This window comes from Mytilus edulis, chromosome 1, assembly GCF_963676685.1.
Source record: "Mytilus edulis chromosome 1, xbMytEdul2.2, whole genome shotgun sequence".
Taxonomy (NCBI): domain Eukaryota; kingdom Metazoa; phylum Mollusca; class Bivalvia; order Mytilida; family Mytilidae; genus Mytilus; species Mytilus edulis.
Genome location: NC_092344.1, coordinates 60,421,548 through 60,445,151, shown reverse-complemented (window position 1 = coordinate 60,445,151; position 23,604 = coordinate 60,421,548). Strand labels below are relative to the sequence as shown.

Genomic DNA, 23,604 nt, shown 5'->3' with positions numbered 1-23,604 from the left:
CACATCCTTATACAATGTACAATCTAAGTTAGAGTTATGCGTTCATTTATAACGATATGCATGTATTGTTAACAATATCAACATTTCGTGTGTATACCATATGAAATTAAAAAAAACATGTATGCTCTTTTCGACTTCTTTTCGGTTCTTTCAAGTTCTGTTATTTTTGTTACAATTCGGTCCTTTTCTGTTCTTTCCTGTAAATCTTCGCCTCTTTCTTTAAATCGTTGAACCGGCTCCCGGCCACAATATACATTGGTCGATAGACACTGGTCATGTTGTCGGTGAGTTTTAACTTTCAGAATTCAAAGAGTATCTTCATCACATATACAATATATGATATAGGTCAAAAGGTTGCTGTGACCTCTTTTTTTTATGGTTAAACAGTTATTGTTGACCAGTTTCATGTCGATAATTATGAGTGTACATAAATTTACTATATAAACATAAATATATCAAAACGCTAAATATGACATACAGCATATGTCACACTTCATGGTTCACAGAGTTCCAGATTTATATTCTATTTATTAGGAATATGCATGTTCTATTTTGTCACTGCGCATGTACGTTAAGCAAACACAAATCTATCAACCATATATTATTATACCATTTCACCAAACTTTTTGTCCGACATATATTACACGCCCACTTGCATAAGAAGTGTAGGTTTAGAACTTTTATGTCGTTTTCTTGTCTTTCTATTGAATTTTATCTTAGATCATAATCGTGGGTTTCTTGAATGTTTTAAAACGAAAGTCTTTGCAATTTTTTTTTCATGATAGATTTTTGGCGTGGGTGTATGCCATATAGTAAAACGCTCTCATGATATGAAAAAATATATAATAAATAAATAAAATAATATGTTGAAAGTTGATATTTCTTGGAAACCCCGATGAATTTTATTTTTCTCACCAAAAAGACTTATCAAGCGGAAGATTCACAACGTAAAACTGAAAAAATTCCACGATTTAGACAATACTCGGAACTTATTTTATGAAACGTAAAAATAAAAAAGGCCGTTATGAAATTTTAGAAAGTACAAAATCCGTTAGAATGAAGTACTTAAATCCGGCGATTGTTTTTGCTTTAATATACCACGCAAATTAATTAATTGTATTTAAATTCATTATTTCCTTATTACTAACAAAAAAGTTGCAATCAAAGAGAGGCTGTAACAAACGACTAAGATATAAGGTAGGAATAATTTGCTATATATTATAAAATTTATTGATAATTTCAAAATTGAAAGTCAGTTGTGAAAGGGAACTAATGAAAAAAAAATGTCTATAAATGGTTCAACTTTCAATCAATGTCTACCATGACTGGTTAAAAATTGATAATGAAAAAAACTTTATTGTCGAAAATAAAATGGAAATGGGGAATGTGTCAAAGAGACAACAACCCGACCATAGAACAGACAACAGCAAAAAGTCACCAACAGGTCTTCAATGCAGCAAGAAACTCGCAAGAAACTCCCGCACCCGGAGGCGTCCCTCAGCTGGCCCCTATTAAAACAAATATATATACTAGTTCAGTGATAATGAACGCCATACTAAACTCCGAATTGTACACAAGAAACTAAAATTAAAAATAATACAAGACTAACAAAGGCCAGAGGCCTTATTGTCGGAAAGCATGATACATAAAATACACTTGTAACAAACAAAAAACAAACTTTTATATATAAATTCAACAAATTTTACAAAAATCAATAGTTCCTTGTACTTCTATTGACCGTTTTAAAAAGGAATCTAGACTTTGTACCATTGAAATTTTGAATGATTGATAATATATATAACAACATTTTTTTGTATGAAACTCACAAAGTTAATTTGTATTTTGAGAAACACTAATAAATTGTGTATTACATCTATTTCATTCGTTCACAATGGAAGACCATTATATGCATGGTCTTATATCATTAATTATATTTTAAATTATATGAGAAATGTAGTTTAAAATACTTTTAAAAATGTTCAATTTAAAATAATGGGAATGGCCGATTTCCCCTGTTTTTGTTTCATTAACATAAGATGATGAGTTGTTTTGTGTGATTTTTTTTTTTTGTGTATTTTTTTTAATTTATTTATAAATATTCTTTAAAGATTTTCGAATGTTGTTCCAAATTACGGTCAAACCAAAATGGTATGTGGTCTTTGGCTATACTTTTTGTCCTGTTTGGTTTCTCAGCACTTCAGTTTTATTTATAATGTTTGGCTTTTCACATAACGGTCATGTTCTTCAGATATTTTTGGAATAATTTTGCAAATGTTACAAAATGGAGTTTATCAACAAACAAAATTTTTATTTGGAAAGGCATTAAAAAGAAACGTTTTTGAGATACAATTTGAGTTTTGATTTGTCACATCCTTCCTGGTAATTATCTCAAAGTAAGTCTAAGGAAAACGATTGAAGAGCGACATCGACGTCATAATTTATTTTTATAAAAAACTGCAAAATGTTAACTTCCTCTATAAACACAGTCATTCATAGAAAATAAATCGTACTCTGATTTTTTTAGGACGTAAAACAAAAATTTTGTAATCTATTTTCAGCTCTTATCATTCATGTCATTCATTTTCAAAACTTCCTCCCGCCCTTATCCACCCCAAAAAATCAAATGATCGTCCCCTTACGCTTTAAACAATATATTATCTTTAAAAGGTCTTTATTTTTCTATGGAGTATAATACATCTTTGAACTTTGAACTATAAGCTAAAAAAAGATATGTACACATTTATTCATTTTAGAACTCGGCAGCAGTTGCAAGAATTTTCCGATTTACTGTTATAACGTGGGATACATTCTGAACCTATAGTTGTTAATGTCTGTGTCATTTTGGTCTCTTGTGGACATTTGTCTCATTGGCAATCATACCACATCTTCTTTTCTATATTAATGCTAGATTGTTTGTAAATGATTTAATGTAATAATAAATAACAACTTTTTCTTACATTTCCAGTTTTTGAAGATGGCTAGTACACCATTCTTGTTTTGCGGACCATGCGAGACAAGGAAGGCTCATCGACAAGCAATGGTTTGGTGTTCCGTTTGCATGGAGGGATTATGTAAAGAATGCGCGGAACTCCATCAATCATCAAAGTTGTCAAAAGACCACACTACATTTAACGAGGATATTTATCCTCTCCTAAGACCGTTTCTAAATGACTTAACAACCGAGTGTTATGATCACAAGAAGAAGTTTGATTTTTTCTGCCAATCACATTCGACTTTGTGTTGTGTTAATTGCGTCACCGACACTCATCGCCAATGTGATGTAAAACCAGTTGATGACGAATCTCAAAGTCCGAGAGCATCGATTGCTTCTACAAAATTGGAAGACGATCTTATCAGTGTCTTAGAAAGAATAGAAAAAATCAAATGTCATCGTACTGACAATATCAAACTTCTCAATGAACAGAAAGATGTTTTACAGTCGGAAATTAAAAATGTCAGAAAAGCGCTTAATGAGCATCTGGACAAGCTTGAAAAAGACATTTTAGACGAATTGATTGTAGGTGAACAGAAGCACAGTTTAGATATCGCGCAATTTTTATTTGATATTGACACCAAGAAGCAGCAACTAGTTGATATTCAGACAATTTCTGGATGTATAAAGAAAATTGGTTCTGGTGTCCAAACTTTCCTTGCATCCAATAAATTGGAGAAGATGTTTTCGAAAGAGAAACGAGTAATTGAAGCAACTCTTAAGGAAAATGAAGGCGAAAACTTACAACTGTACCTGCATTTAAATACAAGAATTATATCTCTGACTAACGATATTAAAAGTTTTGGAAGTATTGATACCCAAGAAAAACCTCCACCTACTGCAGTCCCAGAATCCGTAACCAGGGCGGAGAATAGGAACTCTACTAAGAGCATTGCATCACGGGTAATTGAAACAACAGATCCAAACAGAGTCATGCTTAAAGTGATAAAGAAGATCAAGACTTGTAAACGGAAGTCAAGAATACCGATTGATCTTAGAGGCTGTGTAATATTAGCAGATGAAAAACTTCTGTTCGCCGACTGGAGTGATAATAAGAAGCTTATAATGTTTAATATTGATGGAACACACAACAGGGATATTGGAGTGACCGGAAAACCATATGATATAACCCGTCTAGATGGAGACCGAATTGCAGTCAGCTTCCCAGAGGACAACATTGTACAGATATTTGATGTTGTCAGTAATGGCTACCCTATATACCAAAACATCAAGATGACGGACCAGTGCTGGGCTATTTTCTACAACGACGAAAAATTGTTCGTAGGCTGCAATGGCCATAAAATTCAGGTAATGAACCTGAGTGGAAGAATTCTGCAAACAGTTCCAGCCAAAGTTAATACAGTCTACTGCGTCAATGCCAACAACGACTGCGTGTATTATTCAGACGAGATTAACAACACAGTATACTGCTGCGATCTCGAAGGAAACGAGATATGGAAATTTCGCGACCCGTCTCTCAAATATCCGTGTGCCCTTGCCTACAATCGAGAGGGATACGTGTTCGTGGTCGGAAATCTCTCGCAAAATATCTTGGTAACATCTTCAGATGGACAACAAAGTAAATCTCTTTTGAGCAAACTTGATGGCGTGGATGGACCTGCTGGGATCTATTTTGACCAAAGATCAAGTCGATTGCTTGTAGTGTCTGCCAGTTTCAAGGGAGTTGTAGCTTTATACGACGTGATCACAAAGCCAAAATTTTCAAACGTTTACAGTTCTTAAAGAATTTTACATACTTATTTTGAAATAACTATCTTGTGGACGTTTGGTAAGCCTAAAAGCTGCCGAAACCAACTTTAGTACATGTATATATTCAAAACGATCGGTGGCGTTTATTTATTTCTAACAACACAGTTTTCTTTAAATCATTGTGTTCTATTTTAATTCATCTCTAAGTAAATTTTGTATAGGAAAACATTTTAATAGTTTATATATTTTGTAATTACATAATTAAAAAAAATCCCGCCAAAAGTAAAATACTTTTTGAAAGTGAATTGAAAAAAATGAATTAAGAAGCAATCTAAATTGAACACGAGGTTTACTGGGGTCTAATGGATGATTGATATACCCATGCATAGTATATGCCGCAATGACACCACACACTTTTTAATAAACTGTAGAAAAATTCTTCTCGTTTGGACTACTTATGATGATAATTTGACGAAGAACCAAAGTACATGTAAAATTACAACATGAACACTAATGAAGTACATTTGAAGAAACATTCCAGTTTCATTTGGTGTACACTGTTATTTTTTTTTAAAATTATTTCATCCTCAGATTCGCGTGTTAAATAGGATTCTAGTTAATAGCAACCATATTGGTCGGCCGAATGGCGTTTCTCATCAGAACTAATAAGCAGTTCTTACAAATATAATTCTCTTTGCACATTTTTTTGTTTTACGTTTAAATATAATGTGAACCTCCACACGTTGGGCGGAAGTCCATGCTTTTAACCAATCGGTGGAGTCATAAACACAGATGTATATATTATGTCCAATGTTATATAATAAATATGGACCTGTTTGTGATTTTGATTTGATTCATTCTTCTTTAATTTTGCACAATCTAATTAAAAACCGATCTCTCATCGCTCCTGTTTCTGATATGTCGCTCCCACGCGACATATCAGAAACAGGAGCGATGAGAGATGATCGGTTTTTAATTAGATTGATTTTGCAGAGTATCTTATTTATTATTGGAAATACCCGACTATACTTTGTTGTAGCAGGTGCGGATCCAGCCATTTAAAAAAAAAGGGGGGGTCCCAACCCATGATAAAGGGGGGGTTCCAACTATATGTCCCCATTCAAATGCATTGATCGTCCAAAAAAGGGGGTGTTCCAACCCCCGGAACCCCCCCCCCCCCTCTGGATCCGCCACTGTGTAGTAATTGATATTGAGACCTCTGAAAGTGACTGATAGTTTCCAATCTAGTTTGTCAAAAGTTTTTATCAAATACATGCCAAGAAATCCTCGCTAAAAATTCCGGTCGACCCCCTACGGCAGTCATTAGTAGCTAAAGATTTGATTTCATTCAAGAAATTAATGTATGACCTTCATGTACGTGTCGCTTAGAACACGGCCATATACCAAATGGTCAAAATTAATCATCCATGTAATTTGCTCTATGGGGTGTTTGCAGAATTTCAACGGAGGCAATTTCTTGGCATGAGTTTTGTCATAATAGTAAGTTTTGAGAATTTTTGTTAGTCTAAGAGCGTGTGTTGACAAAAGCTTTAAAAATAATATTTCTACATTCTCGTATGTTTTCCATATAATTATTTATCTGCAGTCGAATGGATTGTAACCCTTGGCTAGCGAAGATGTTAACATATAGACAGAATACAGTTTTACTAACCAATCATGGGCCCTAGTTAGGCAAGATACAGAAACATCATAATACAATAACTATGCGAGAATATGAGTTTTCAGTAAAATACACTTGATATTTATTAATTAACTGTTCACAAAATTTAGAATTTTTGAAATACTAAGGCTTTTCTACCTCCGGCAAAGATTACCTTAGCTGGATTTGGCAAAACTTTTAGTCGAATTTTTGTCCTCAATGCTCTTCAACTTCGTACTTTATTTGACCTTTTTAACTTTTTTGGATTCGAGCGTCACTGGTGAGTCTTTTGTAGACAAAACGCGCGTCTGGCGTATATACAAAATTTAGTCCTGGGTATCTATGATGAGTTTATTGACACAAAAATGTAAAATAAAATATGAGCAATATTGAATATTATAACAGTATAAAATGTGCGTTGGGATGAGTTCGATTTGAAAAAAAAAATGGATTTGAAATGTATTTAAAGGAAATAAGAAAGAACAAGAAATAGTTTCATATTCACATGACAAGTGTATAACAGCGAGAAAAATTTACATCACCACAATAAAATGGTCGCCAAGTAGTAGTATTTTAGAACCAGCAGCAAATATTAGACTTATACCTGCACAGCAGCAAGGATATATAATGAAAGGAGACTGAGGTTTTTTTGTTTGTCTTCTGATTCAGTTGCTCTCAAAATGAATTTCTTATTCCAACTAACAACCAAGCTTTCTAGTGTTAACTGATTCAAAGTGCACGAAACTAATTATCTTGTTTCATCGGTTTCTTTTAATTAAGTGGTCGAGATTGAAATAACAATAAATATACACCAGCACTAATATTTGGGGATTTCTGAAATATAAGGTTTCAACAAGTATTTGGCTCCCTCGTAGATATCTCTGCATAGCCCCAAAGGAAACTAAGATTTGCACTGGTGGCATAATTGGTAACTGAAAACGTGCATCATCAAAAGGTGTCTGCTAGTTTAATTCCCTTTGTCTAGTGAAAAGTAAAATCACAAATATACTGAACTCCGAGGAAATTTCAAAACGGAAAGTCCCTAATCAAATGGCAAAATCAAATGATAAAACACATCAAACGAATGGAAAACATGTTCTGGTAGTGTTCTGTGTAATTCTATTTTCTGTTTGCAGCCATGTTCTACTTTTGTGTGACCATATTGTTGTCTGATCTGGACAAAAGTAAAACACTAACTCATGCTATATTATGTAGGGGTCTGGTTTATTTAGAAATTCATTTGGACCTGGAGGGATAAATAAATATTCCAAGGAAGCACCAACCCATGATGTTACAGGGGCGGATCCAGCCATTTCAAAAAGGGGGGGGGGGTCCCAACCCAGGACAAAGGGGGGTTCAAACTATATGTCCCCATTCAAATGCATTGATCGCCACAAAAAAGGGGGTTCCGGACACCCCCCCGATCTGCCAATGTGTTACCAACAATACATATGTTATATATACATACATCAATGATATAAACTAATACAATAATTATCCCACACAGTACTCACTAAATGAATTAACCAAGGAAGTGTTGAGTTGACTGACCCGATATATATGTCCAAGTATTATCTTGTGTACAATGGGAGGCAACTGTTGTATTGTTTCTTTTAAATACAGATATGTCATTTTTACACTATATTTGAATTGTTGGTGCATCTTTGTCAACGGACCTATGAGATACGTTAAATGTAATACAAATAATATATCGAGTTGAATTTTAGTATGCATGTAAAAGACTGCTGGAGTTGTACCTCCTTGTTTCATAAATCTAGTATGTAAAATTTACAAGAGCTTTCCTCTTTCAATACAACATAGTAACATATATTGAACTTGATTGTTGGTTGCATAACGTCCAGTGGCAAACATAGAACTTGTACGTTTGACGTGTAAGTGGGGTTTGTTTTGGTTGTTTTAGCTATAAGGATATGAATTTCAAACTTAGGATCACTTAAGTAAGGTGAAAATATATCATACTATTCAAGATGTATATTGTCCTGAACATGCATGAAATGTTTGCCACTCGACGTTAATCATCCAAATTGGCAACAACTAACAAATCAATCAAGATGTATAACATGATATGCATTTGTGTTTGTTGATGTTTCAGTCCTGACACAAGAAGCGAAACATTCCAACCTTTAAAAAAACGAGATCCTTTTTTTATTCAATATTGGATAAATTTTCAATTTTATTCAGAAAATCACAGTTAATGGAGAGTTTTGAAATTATTACGAAACTAAGGTTTCAACTCCCTCAGGCAAAGTTGACTTTAGATGAATTTGGCTATTTATTTTAGATATTTTTGTCATATAGCTCTTCAACGGGTTCGGTACTTATACATCTTCGGATTTCAAATGTTTAGCTTTGAGCGTTCCTGATGAAGGTAAATCCAGAAAAACAATTCGGACGCATGAAATTATTAAACGTGTTGTTTTCCATTTTTTAGACCTGATAAAGATAAACATCAACTCGGTGAGTTGTACAAGATTTTTGGTTAAAATTGTGTAAATCTAAAAAGATAACTGCAACGTCTTTGTGCAATGAAGATTATGAATTTTTAGGGACAACCATTTTAACATAAATGATAGAGAATAATGGTCAAACAAATAAAGAATAGAAAATTAATAATGACCTAAAATTAAGGTGGTACCTAACACTACAGGGAGATAACTCTGTAAAATCAGCTAAGCGTTTTAATCACGTTGTATTGTAATGGAACTATTAAGCTTCTCAATGATCAAAATTAGTGTTTGCCAAACTGCTATCTATCCAACCAATTTTTTCCGAGAAAATGATTGGTTCAAATTTTCTGAAATTTTTATATTTTTTTCGATGGGTCAAAGTAAATATTTTGTCAAAATTTTATGAAAATTAAACGAGCCAAATTAATTTTAGTCAAGGTGTTGGGTACCACCTTAAAAAAAAAGAATCAAAGGACCGCATCCAGTCCCCTCTACAGATATATACAATATTTAACACTTATCAATTATAATCTGCTGAACATATTTGACTAATCCACTGATTTGCAATGTCATTCAGAACAGACAACAATCAGCTGTACTACAATACTAATAGAACAAAAGCAACAGTTTTAAAAGCAATCGAGAACACAGATCTTAATGTATCTTCTGTAGTGATAGCCGGTAATACATCATGTTTACACACCAGTTAATTGTTCTGTAGGTTCCACCACTCCCGGAAATGATATGTTAATTTACTGTTCTTATAGTAATTGATCATCAGGGCAACTGCTGTACCATTCATAAGGAACATAGACATGGCATACATTTAAATAATTACATACTTTAATCTAAAATTGAACTTATCATAACAATTTTTTAATGATCCTTTTCATTTCTGAAATATATCATGTGTGCGTGTGTTCATTTTTTTTATTGTCAAGCATGCTTCATTGTTTTTATAGATAAAACTGTGCAGAGCTCTGCCTGTTTTCTTTGGCTATTTTTTTAGGCCTTTTCACGCACGAATTGTTTTCAAAGATGTCTGTATCTTCTGTTGCCAAGGAACTTGTATGTTTGGTTGTTTTTCTACTGTAATCGAAAATTTGGTAATATTTTTGGTCTTTTATTTCCTGTGCACATATCACTTGTCTGTTCGCTTGCTGTTCTGTCATCGACTACAATGTTTGTGTTTGTCTTTTTGTTGTTGTAACGGGGAAGGTAGAAAATAGTTCCAGGATGGTAATGGACAGTCCAGTTTATCTATGTATGTATGTTATGTCAACGCGTAATTTTGTGTGCATGGCATTATGTGTAAGGTTCTTTTTTCCCCGATATTGTGCGTTGTGTAGCTTTTTGGTTTTGCTGATAGTCGCGTTATGTTCAGTTTTCCTTAGCTAGATTGATGTTGTGCGTTGTATGACAGAATATCATCTTGTGTCAAATATCTTATATTGGTGTACATTTAAATAAATAAACAGAGACAGTAGAGAATTTCGATGAGTTTTAAATATTGCTTTTTGTCGCCAATATTGCATTCTATACCTTTTCGTTGTGTATTCAATATATAGGTGTGTGTGTGTGTGTGTGTGAAATTCATTTTGGTGGTTAAGTGGGTCATCTAAATGAAATCCATGCTGATTGAAATATAGATCCTGTGTCCAAGCTTCTCTTACTAGAATCTGACAACGCTTCACTCTACTTTATGTTATAAGGGACCTTTCGAGATCCTCTTATTTTTTACCGTATGATACACACTTTTAAAATGGGAAGGCTGAAATTTCATTGGCTGTCGAAGTTATTACCAGAACCGAAATGTGAACATAGTGTTGTCAGATCCTTAATGAAATAAAACACGTAACTGTATATATCGCAATTTATTTTAATACATAGCACTAATTGTAAACATAGTTATATAAAAATTCCTGAGAACATAACAAGTTATAACAACAAATGGTATTTGGCATAATGGTATGATAAACAAAATAGAAACAATTAACTGTCAACAATAATTACATTTCCCTGACAAAACATGGGTAGAGATACAAGTGAATGTCATAATGCTAAAGTATAGATGCAAAATTAAGACAATAAAAACAAAAGAAACACGAATACTCTTGCACTGTATATTATGCGACTGTCACTATATCTATATACATGTACGTATGTATATATGTATATATTAACAAATTGCAAAAGGGACCGACCATTTGATCTTCTTTTAGGAGGGTGCACATGCATGAGATCTTTTTTCTCGAATAGAATATCCAGTTCTATCTGTTGCCAGGACAGCTTATTTATTTATTTTGCCCGGCATAACTACGTGCAAAATTGTTTTCAACAACTTCCAAAATTTCTGTTTTGTATTTTGTTCAGTTTTAAATAAGCCAGGATATATCTTTCAAAAATGAAAGTACCCAACCTTCGAAGAAAATCAAATGGTCGTCCCCTTATTTGACAACTAACATCGTCAACTGGCTTAACATAGTTGTATGACATGTTATTATGTAAAAATACGTATTAAACTGTATTGTAGATGTTTCCTGTATAATCATATACACTTCATGAAAAATCATTATCTGAGCCAATATCAACAACAAATCTTGCTCCCTTGTTTCTGTTGTTCGTACATGATTGTCAAGTGTTCTATTCAAATTGAGCGGTGGTATGAAGAGGGCGAACAGCAAACTTTTATATGAAAAATATACACAACATTTTACTACTTCTAAAGAAATCATGTCCATTCTTTTCCACAGACCGTTGAACTGCCCATGTCGAGTTACATAGAACATCTGCCAATGCTATACTGACAACAGAAACGCTTTTGAACGTACATGCACATAAGTAGATCAAACGTATTATCAATTTCCGTGTGCTCATTTGTAATCCATGAAAACGAGAATATTCAAATAACAAAATTTGATGGAAGTTTATATATAAAAAAAACGTAATCAACTTTAATTCTTCAGTGAAATTTAGTCGTTTTCGAACAAAAATTTAAAATGTGTAAATAATATGTTTAATCAAAACAAAAATGTAAAATTTAAAAATGCTATCTGGTTGAAATTTTTTTATGTTTGTTGATACCAGTTTTCTCAGAAAAATAGGTATGCATAAATATATTCCATGTTATATGAACAGTAAAGTGTCGATCCTATTTTTGGTTTGACATTCTAAGTTCGAACACAATAATATACGTGTCTATGGCGATGTGCAATCGTCAATTATTAATAAAAATATAAAACATTCAAATTAAAACATGTCCAGTTTGCCGTTAACACAGTAAGGAATAACATAGAAATGATAACAATATGATATAAAATGTTTTCAAATATCTTCACAATACCAATCAAACGTTTTCTCGCCCAATTCTCGACACAACAATTATAAAAAGAAATAAACTTTATTCAAGCAACATATGTTTATCATAAATCATGAAGAACAAAGCGGACAAATCGTGAACAACAAAGACAGACAATTGAGCAGTTATATTAATGTCAATATGCATAGGAACGATCAAGTATTGGTAATGCACGTAAAAATTCACCCTCGCGAAATTCAACTTTAACCCAAAAACATGGAATTTTATAACCTTCGTACCCTATGACATCATCAAACTGACAACTATGACAATCTGTGCCTCGACGAATATGTGGCTTTTTAATGGTGTGTAATATTGTCCTGATCATAATATCTTCGTTTCGGAATCGTGGTTGAGGACCTGTGAGTGAATAAATCGGATCATACGGATTATTTGGTCCGTAAAAATATCGGTCAAAAGTAGCTTTTAATTGTCGCATAAGATTTGTTCGAAATCGGCGAACTGGTGTGACGTATTGACTTGAAATTTCATTGTAATCACAGTATCCGCGCATGAAATCATATGCATATCCTACCACCTCATTAAAACATCGCGCATGTGCAGTTGTTGGTTCAACTTTCAGACCGACGTAAGAAATATCATTCATTGGTTGTTGGTTCATCATCAGATGTGATGGCACTTCGTGTTCATTAGCGTACTTTCTTTTCCTTTCAAAGTTTCTATCGTATTCCGAACTTTCATATTTTCTGTCATACTCTTTACTGTTAGATCTTTTAGTGCTTGTACGATAATTACAATCTCTATTTGTTTCATCAATGCGTTTGTAACAATTGCGCTCTGATTCATATTTTGAATTTTTCTTACTTTCAGTCGTTCTTCTTTTATCAGTATCTTTTCGGTCTCTCATCTGTTTCGGACCAGTGTCATCAGTACGATTTGCAATTTCATTTTGTTTTGCTATAGTAACTTTTGATTTGATTTTTCTTTTGTTTTGTTCAATTCGTCCACGTTTGTTGTCTTTAGATTCGCTTGCTGGTTCTAAATCTATCTTTCTCTTACAGTTATTTGATTTTTTCGGACTTTCTTCGTCGGTAAGATCTATCACTACGCTATCTTTTTTCTTAACCTCATTATTACCTTCCGTATCAGTCTTGCTTTGCCTAACATCTTTCTTTTCTTTGTCTTCGTTTTTAATGGTGACAGAAATGTTATCACTAGCATCAGTAACTATGTTTCGTTTTGCTGGGCTCATTTTTGGTCTAATTCTTGGTCTATTTATTGTAGAGCGTATAATTTTCACTTTTTTCGATAAGAAACAAGTGTTTGTCAAAAGTTTGATTTTCCTTTTGTTTTCATATGGAGATTGCTTCGGAATGTGTTCAGCTAGCAGGTCTACTACATCGTTATCTCCCTTTTTATTTTTTGCTGGATATTCTTCATCACTTTGTCCTTGTTTAACCGCGATTCCAGTTTTTGACGAAGTCACCAGAGTATCTGCTGTTATGCATACTTGTTTCTGGATGTCACTACTACATGGCATATTGTCGGTAGATGTTTCTGATTCTACAGAAGTCGGTGTTGCATTCTTAAGATCATTCACTGATATTGAGCTGAGAGTGACACCAGTTACATTTTCATTTAAAATGGTGGATAACGGTTTATTTGAAGAAGTTTCGACACATACAGATTCCGGTATAAATTTTTCATAATTCAAACTACACTGTGTCTGTGATACGTCATTGTTAGTTGTTTTAGAAGAATGTGTCTGTAAATCGACAGAAGCCAAGCTCGGCAACTTTGTGATTTTGTTAACTTCTTCGTCATGTGTTGCAGTATACACTCGTTTCGGTACGTCATTGTGTGAAGTTGATGTTTGATCAGACGTCAGTGCATCGTTCACAGCGGGTTTGTTACAAACTGGAACCTTCTCACTAATATCACGGAATGTAGCAGATATCTTTCGTGTACCAGTTATTACATCCTTTTTGTATTTTTGAATGCACACAGAAGTTGATGTATTATTTTTGTCTAAAATTGTTATTTCAAAAGCGTTTTGGACAGTCGTCGTCGCATAATCAGTTTTCTGTGAATCTTTGGTGATAGTCATGTTATCAAGGGGTTTAGTTGGTACATTTGTATTGGACGTTGTTATACAAACAGGCTTCTGAAACTTTTTGTCAGATACTACAATATCAGTTTGCTTTCCAACGTTGTCATCTGTTTTGATAGCAACAGGGTTTGCTTTCGCCATTAAGATATTATCAATATTTTTTTGTGCGTTATTATTAGGTGTTGTGGTATCAACCAACCCCGGTGTTGGATTCTCAGAAGTTGCAATATTCACAACATTAATGTCAGAAAATTTGACAAGATGCTTTGGTGCTGTACTACTCTCTGTATTTGAAACAACTTCGTTAGATATCACAGTACAAACATCCTGAGCATCATCTACGGAGGTGGAGATAAAAGCTGACTTTAATACAAAAATTTCTTCTTTTGGTGATAAATCTTGGATTTCCTCCATTGGGGATAACTCTTGAATTTCTTCCTTTGCCGATAGCGTAGGTGTTATCTTTTCCCATTTACTACTGGCATCCGTTGGACGACTTGTAGTTAGTTTGTTGACATTATGTTGCAAATTAATTAATTGTTCATTGTTTTGTTCACTATTGGTAGGCGTTGGTGGCAATGTTTCCTTTTTAATTGGGTTTTCCAATGAAGATTCCTTTATATTATGAGTGTCAAATGATGACCGTTTAGTCAATTTGCTGAAATGAGTCGTCTCGGTATCTTTGTAAGGAATACTGACATTTTTATGATCAATTTGGTTCGATAAAGCGTCTTCATGTGGTTGAACGCTCGTTGAAACAGTTACTAAATTCTGTTTGACAATTTCCGTGGACTTATTGTCGGTTTCGAGAGTAATTTTGCTATTTGTATTCAAATGTGTGTCAAGTTGTTGCATGTTGCTTTGCTGCAAAGAACTATTATCAGACATAGTAGATAACCATGTGTCGTGTTCTCCGAAAAATTCATTAGTATCAGATCTACCTGAAGTAAGTTCATGTTCATCGCTCATATCTAACAGCATGTCTTCCTCTTCTGTGGGGTTAGTTGATACTAGGTCTGATTCGTTTCCAGTTACATCCATTGAGGTGAAATTTTCGTTTAAAGCTGAATTTGTTATTGGATCTTTTGTCTCCTCGGTGTCCTTTGAAGGGGCTCTCAAAACTAGTACGTTTTCCCCTGATGGGTGATTCTCTTCAACAGAAACGTTTGTTTTAATACTTTTTCCCTCCAATGTTTGCAAATCATTTTCTGAATCTTTCCATATTTTTGATTCATCCGTCGATTTCTGACAAATTGCTATTATAGAATCACTTTCCCGCTGGTTTATATCTTCAGTATTGTTCATTTGTATTAAAGCAGATGAGTTTTCATTTCTTTCATTTTGTTTTTGACAGCTTTGCTTTTCTTCATTACCTAAGATTTTATATTCATCTCTTTCAGTAGACATGCGGATCGGTGTTCCAGATTCATACGGTTTATAAATGGCATCTTTATCAAATGCACCACTTTCATTCCTTCCAACAAGTTTAGTGGCATCATCAGCTCTAAGAAAATCTCTATTAGCATATCTACGATTTCCATCGCATCTTCGCATTTTTTCTTCGTCGTACCTCCGACATTCATGATACTTTTCGTCGCATCTTCGACCATTGTATTTTACATCATGCTTTCGACTTCTTTCATTTAAAACTCTATTATCCCTGTTGTGATCACGTGAATTAGTTACTCTATGATTATCATCTACTTTTCTTTCTCCTTTCCGCTCATTCTTGTTTAAATTCTTACATGTACTCGACTTGTCAGTGCTTTTAGACCGTGCTATTTCATTGGTCTTGTTTCCATGAGTAGTTATGTTTCTCTTGCATTCATCTATCAAAGTTGATATTTTCATTTTATTTTGGACGTCTGAAATAATTGATTTATTCTTTATGGTAACTGCTTTGTCAACAATATTTTTCGACAAAATTTTATCTTTGCACTCATCTCGCACGATTGCATCTAATCTTATAGTCTCCGGTTCGGTTTTTGTTGTTTCTGAGTATGACTTTTTCACTTTTTGAAACTCATTCGCAAGCTTGAAAATATCAACTGCGACAGCCTGCATTTTACATTCTATTTCTTTTGACTTAATGTTGTGTTTATACTCCAAATGAACACCAGCATCAGGTTTAAAGGGTCCATTTTGCGTTTTAATGTCCTCTTTAATCACATTACCATTTAAAGTCACATTTGACTTGTTACTCGAATTTTTCTCTGCTCTTTTCTGATAACTAGACAAATTCTTTGTATCATTTTTTGTAGAAATGTGTCTGAATTTTGACGGGTTACTTTTTTCAGACTGTTTTATTTTTTCGCTTGAATTAGCTTTCTGTGTTAATTTTTCGGAATTAGTATCTAAATTTGTCCTTGATGATTCAAAGCTCAATGTCTTGATTGATTTTAAATCATCACTTCTGTTTTTTTCATGAACTGCTTTTTTCGATAATGATGTACATTCTTTTGTTCTAATTATGTCTTTTAAGTCGCTCCGTTTAGTTTTATCTGGTTGTTTCTTTTCTGTTATTTTCAAATTATTTGAAATTGTCTTTGGATCTTTTGGTGCTGTAAATGTAGAGTTGTATAGTTTTATTAACTCCATGGACATGAATATGACCTGTTAACTAAAGAAAGTAATTAATGCATGGCAAATATATTAAACATTCTGAAACTTACCCTTCATTAAAGCATATTTACTAAAACTCTGAAATAATCCATATATATTATAATGTACAAAATCCGGGGTCATTTGACTTTAAAAAATCTGCAGTGATGATAAATTAAGTATAACGTAACGGGTTTTTTTTTTAACCATATTAGAAGAAAAATCATGAAAGGTTATTTTTCTTTGTAGGTTTGAATGGTGTGTGCTTCCATACAATCATGCACAGACTGTCTTACTTATTTAAAATTACACCATTTCTGTTCAAAAGGAAATAACTCAAAATAAAAATAAGAGACCAAAAATGACATAAATATTTTTTTTAAATTTTTGTTCAAAGGGAAATAACTTTAAAAAAAAATTTGCTACTGAAAGCTCTATAACTTAAAACAACAAGAACAGCTAACATCGTGAAAATTGAATTTGACCTGTAATTAATGTATAAATCAATGTTTTATATTAGACCTGTTTACAAACTATCATATATGAAAATCGGTTAAACCATTTCGAAGCATGTGTCACTATCGATACACTACAAACAACATGTTAATCTTTTGTATTTTATTAAATACAAGGACATATATATACAAAAAACATAATATATCTCCCTTTAATTTACAGTCATAATAGCTAGTGTATATCTAATGCTATATCAATTTATTATAACCATCAATATAGTAGTGACTAAGTATTCAGCGATTGGAACACAAGTGACATGACCAGCGGTGGATTTAAAAAGGGGACTGGAGGTCTCAAAGGATCCAGATATTAAGGAGTGCATCATGTCTCACTTGGTCAAAACAACATTTTCAATTGCATAGCATAAAATCGTCAAACCAAAATCGCCAGGCACGGTGACATTTTAAAATTACATAATTATCCATTTCAAACTATTGATTAATCCCTGATAGCATTTATTTTAACAAAAACGAAGCAAAATTCGGTCGTCACTTGTATTCAAAATATAATATTCAATTCTTAATTTACTACTTACCTATATAGATTACAACTATACAGTCTTAAAAGTGATTTGTGGTAAACATTTGTTAAAAAGATAACATATTGCAAAGATATAGCTAGCATACTAAATATCTTATAACTGAAAATCATTACATTAAACATTTATATATAATATATATAATTTACAAACTAAATCATGGATTTCAAAACGAGTGCATGGTCTTTTATTGTATATATTAAATTGATATATGTTGTGTGCATGTGTCATTCGTATATGTTATTATTGCAATGAGGGGGTTGGAGGCGTCCTGATCCCCAAATCCCTGGCTTAAAAACACGAAATCCCCGAGGTCCCGAATAAAATAAATTTAAATCCCGACATCTCGAAATTCGAAAAAAAAATTCCCAATCCCGAAATCCCGAGTTTAAAAACACCCGTTCCCGGAGTCCCGATAAAGGTCCTACCCCCCCCCCCTCTTTTGCAATTGTATTTATATAGAGGTTCTGAACACTGTATGGGCTTTAAGGATATGATGTGGTGTTGATTTTTAGTTTTTGTGATTTTTCAGTTTTTTATTTTTGTTTATTACAATGTTGTTGTTGGAATGCCGGTTTTATAAACGAAATGTTTGTAAGTGTGTTATTTTGTCGTCTTGTTTTGTTTTTCTTCACTTAACGTATGTCATGGATATTTGTACTTGGCACTGAACCATGGCTGCATAAGAAGCGTGAAATGTTATTGTTGTAATACTGCATGTTTCCTGTGATTTATAGCGGGATGTATGGATTTTATTCTAGTAATGTATAGACAACTTTCGAAGTATTTTTTATTTTCAAATGCTGTGTGTGTGTGTAAGTTTGTTATGTTAGCATTTTTAGACAAATTTTTCTTCGTAATAACAATACCATTTCCATTTCAATGCACTCGCTCACCACCATGTTCATCTCGACATTTATTTAGTTAAATATAAACACATCCAGATTCTCATAACAGTGACAGCAGCTGGTCTTGAATTTTGTTTACAGCAACACGCATTGAGTGTGCAGGTAAAGGTAATATCTTTGACTAGATTATTTTCTAGCTGAACCGTGAAGACATTATAAGGTTAGGTATACTACCCTCCATTAAGAACAGATAACCAATCAATCTGTCTGTAGGACCAGACTACTACGAAAGGCGGGCAGTATACATTACCTAATAATGACTTCACGGTTCAGCTAGCAAGCAAGCTAATCAACGATATTATTTTTACCTACACACTCAATGCATGTTGCTGTAACTTCAAATCAAAAATTTGTAATTTTGGGTTGAGGTTTTTTAAAACATACCTAAAATACATGTTAATTAACCTAAATCAACATTACAATATTTTATAAAACTACTGTCGAGATACAAAACTCTTATCAAAACATAGAGCTAGAGAAAAGAAACATATAAAACTTTTTTTTCTGGAAACAATATAGAATTTATGAATGCCTAACTTTTCTAGATCAGCCACTGCTTAACAACATTTACAGCAGATTCCAACGAGTATGAAGCTACAGATACATTCTTTGGTTAGCTTGCTTGCTAGCTCAACCATGAAATGATTATTACCTTAAAATTGGGAGGAGCATAGCACCAATTCATCATCCAATGAAAGCACTCATATCAATGGCCTGTTTATAATATGTATGTTTCATACAAACAGGTTTACCTAAATGTAAACAACTTTGCAAATTAAATTTTATTTCTTATAGTCTTTGATTGAATTAAAAAATTCTTAGTTTTACAATAAATTAGAAGCGGAGTTACGGTTTATGTTTTGTTCAAGGATGATAATATTTAGTGTTGATTCAATGCTAAACAAATAGAAATTCTATAGAAAATCCAGTATTTCCCCTTGTACTCTCAAATTTGGCAATTTAGTACCTGATAGATGAAGGATTATTGCAAGCAGTGCTAGCAATGATTTCCTTAAAAAAAGTTTATAAATTTAGATATTAGTTTAAACAATATAAATATGGACCAATTCAAGTAAACCTTCTAGGGTGCGCTCGACTTTCGTGACTTAGCACGATTTTTTAAATTTAATTTAAAAGGTTGTTTAGGATTTATTGTAAACTATAATCGCTAGCACATCATAGAAAATCAAGTGATTAATATATGCTTAAAATTTTATAACAAAAATATATGTGGATTTTTTACAAAAATCTTGGTTTATTTGCCACAAAATCCCGTTTAACTTTTAAAATGCAATGCAACTATAAATATTAATGCTTGCTCGAAGTTTCTCCTTTGTATATGTACAAAATGGCCGATCTCTTAATCATTATCTTTGCTGTTTTTATACTATTGCAGTTATTCAAAGGCAACATAAGGATATTTACGCCGTGATTGTACAATTGTAAAGTACATTCACATAACTGTATTTATAAATGAACTGAGTAATTGATTGAAATAAAATTGGCAAATCAAACACACCTACAACATGCTTGTGAATTTGCTTATACTTATCAATAAATCTTAAATTTAGATTAAAAACTTATTTTTAAACTGACTTGTAAAACTAGTTTTACAATGTTTATATTATGTCATTAGTTCTGATTGGTTCTCTGTTTAACTATTGACTCCACCCAAAGGCTTGTGTACCTTACCTAATAATGATTTCATGGTTGAGCTAGCAAGGAAGCTAACCAAAGAATCTACCTGCAGCTCCATACTCGCTGGAATCTGCTGTAAAACGTTTCTAACTTGTACATTGAGTGCAGATTTTGTCAGATTTAAGAGATATGAAAGCAAGTGTCCTACAGTAAATCTATATATTAATTACTCAATATGACATAAATTAAATTCCAAATATGACCAATATTAAATACTAAATATGACCACTGATATAATTACATAAAGTAGTACATCATGTACATGGACCTTCTAAATAATTATTTTAAAAAACCCTTATTTTTAATAAATAATATATATGACTCCGAAACTAAGTAACTCAAAACTTAAATATGGTCGTTAAAGTATAATTGTTCTTTAAAACGCGTGTCTAGGGAAATGAGATAATTATCATACGAAATTTCTGAATTCATATTTTAGGATGTACTTGGGCGAGGTTATGGAATTTGTGTCAGATGTTCGGACTTTTCGGTGTTTTCCCCTATGATACAAGGTAAAATATTTTGCCCATAACTCCCATTTTTACAGCGGATTACCGTGAGGGCATTCCGGTGTATTGCTATCGCCTAGATTTCCATTACGTAATATTCGTTTTGGGTTTTTAACCGATCTATAAACATGATGAATACGTAGACAGTAGCAAGTGCAAACTTTATACAACATTCCTTATCGCGTGTTATAAATTCATTTCTTCAATGAATACTCATAAAAAGTAAAAACAAGAGGCTCTCAAGAGCCTGAATCGCTCACCATAATTTTTTTGGTTAAATCTCTCATCAATGATTATTTTGGCTTTTCAATTTATTTAAATGTTCTTTGAATCGTCCTATTTTCTTCAAAAGCAACAAAAAAAATCATTTTCTCCTATGTTCTATTTTAGCCATAGGAGTTATGTTTCTGACATACAAGGAAATGAAATATAAAATTTATACTAGATACTCTGAAACTCATTTAGCCTAAGTTTGGCTGAAATTGATACAGCAGTTTCAAAGGAGAAGATTTTTTAAAGTAAGTCAACATGATGAACAAATTGTGAAAAAAGTCTTTAAAGGGCAATAACTCCTTAAGGGGTCAATTGACAATTTTGGTCAAATTGACTTATTTGTTGATCTTACTTTGCTTAACATTTTTGCTATTAACAGTTTATCTGTATCTATAATAATATTCAAGATAATAACCAAAAACTGCAAAATTTCTTTAAAATCATCAATTCAGGGGCATTATACCTGAAAAACCAGTTACCCAATTCGGCTGAAAATTTCAGGACAGGTAGACCTTGACCTAATAAATACTTTAACTTCTTGTCTTATTTGCTCTAAATGCTGGAGTTTTTGAGATATAAGCCAAAAACTGCATTTTACCCTGTGTTCTATTTTTAGCCATGACGGCCATGTTTTTTGACGAAATAAAAAATAAAGCTCAAACTTTATTTTATACACCCTACTGATCATTCAGTTGAAGTTTGGTTGAATTTGGTTTAGTAGTTTTAGAGGAGAAGATTTTTTAAAGTTAGCAATTTATATGATCAACAAATTGTGAAAAATTGTCATTAAAGGACAATAACCCCTTAAGGGGTCAATTGACAATTTTGGTCATATTAACTTATTTGTAGATCTTACTTTGCTGATCATTTTTGCTGTTTACAGTTTATCTTTATTTATAATAATATTCAAGATAATGACCAAAAACTGCAAAATTTCCTTAAAATTACCAATTAAGTGGCAGCAACCCAACAATGGTTTGTTTGATTCATCTGAAAATTTCAGGGCTGATAGATCTTGACCTAATGAACATTTTTACACCTGTCAAATTTGCTCTAAATGCTTTCGTTTTTGAGATATAAGCCAAAAACTGCATTTGACCCCTATGTTCTATTTTAAGTAACGGCGGCCATGTTTTTTGACAGATCAAAAATCGAAGCACACACTTTGTGCAGGATAATCTAAGGAACAATCATGCTAAGTTTCATTCAAATCCATTCAGTAGTTTCAGAGGAGAAGATGTTTGAAAAATTGTTAACGACGACAGACGACGACGACAACGACGACGGACGCCAAGTGATGAGAAAAGCTCACATGGCCTTTTAGGCCAGGTGAGCTAAAAATGTTTTGTTATATGTATGTTCATATAACTGAAAAATCATTAAGGTTTGTGTACCCTTCTGTAGCCATTTTTGTACGAATTTTTTAAACATCAATTGTATCAAAACTACAGATATAGTGAATAATAGAGACAGGCCACTTTGAACATATACTAGTGGGAAACTTTATGCAAAGAATTATTATTTAGTGTTGCATTGCATTTAATAGAAAAATAGTACTTTGGGGCAAATAAACCAAGATTTTTATAGAAAATCCACAGCCTTTAATAAAGAGATTTTTGTTATAAAATTTGAAACATAGATTACTCACTTGCTTTTCAATGATGTGCTAGTGTTTATTTTTTTTTACAAAAAACGAACCTGTAAATTCCTGGTGCAGAGTAACTAAAGTCAAGCGCACCCTAAAAGGTGTACTTGATTTGGTCCATATTTTTATTTGTTTTAACCAAAAACTACATTAATAAACTTGTTTTAAGGAAATCAATGCTAGTACTGCATGCAATAATCCTATATCTATCGGTCATCAAATTGCCAAATATGATAGAACAAGGATGAAGGCTGTGGATTTTCTTTAAAATTTCCATATGTTTAGCATTGAAGCAACACAGGGGTACATAATCCTTAATATCTATGCACACGCATGCGGAAGAATATCACAAGAACGTTTACAATCTCAAGAAACGCTAACTCTGCATGGGTGATTAAACATTTTTTGCGGGGAAATACGAATGTCTTTATATCCATTTTATTAGAAAAAACGAATTATTACAGAAGAGTGACGTGTCCACCATACACTTGCACCGCACTATTATAAATATAGTAGAATAGAATGATATACAAATGCATGAACATTAGATATACATGTGTATAGAGATGTGACAAATGCTTATCAGACCATCCACAAGAACTTGCGGTCATCCGATGTTCAGTACTTCAGTACTTTGATTCTTTTTATTTAAGACTT

At 32.8% G+C, this 23,604-nt stretch overlaps 2 protein-coding genes across 6 annotated transcripts in view; one reads left to right on the top strand and one right to left on the bottom strand.

The window, feature by feature from the left end:
* Window positions 1-1,034: 1,034 nt before the first annotated feature.
* LOC139485964 (E3 ubiquitin/ISG15 ligase TRIM25-like) lies at window positions 1,035-5,544 on the top strand. Its single transcript, XM_071270645.1, has 2 exons — window positions 1,035-1,197; window positions 2,966-5,544. The coding sequence occupies exon 2, from the start codon at window positions 2,975-2,977 to the stop codon at window positions 4,733-4,735; it is 1,761 nt and encodes a 586-aa protein (XP_071126746.1). The 5' UTR covers window positions 1,035-1,197; window positions 2,966-2,974; the 3' UTR covers window positions 4,736-5,544.
* Window positions 5,545-10,689: 5,145 nt separating this feature from the next.
* Window positions 10,690-23,604, bottom strand: part of LOC139514674 (serine-rich adhesin for platelets-like) — a 39,291-nt gene continuing 26,376 nt past the window's right edge. For all 5 annotated transcript variants that reach the window (XM_071304165.1, XM_071304146.1, XM_071304155.1 and 2 more), the window contains one exon: window positions 10,690-16,820. In XM_071304165.1, the coding sequence (XP_071160266.1) occupies window positions 12,325-16,820 (4,496 nt within the window). In that variant the 3' untranslated portion in view covers window positions 10,690-12,324. The remainder of the gene's footprint in view (window positions 16,821-23,604) is intronic.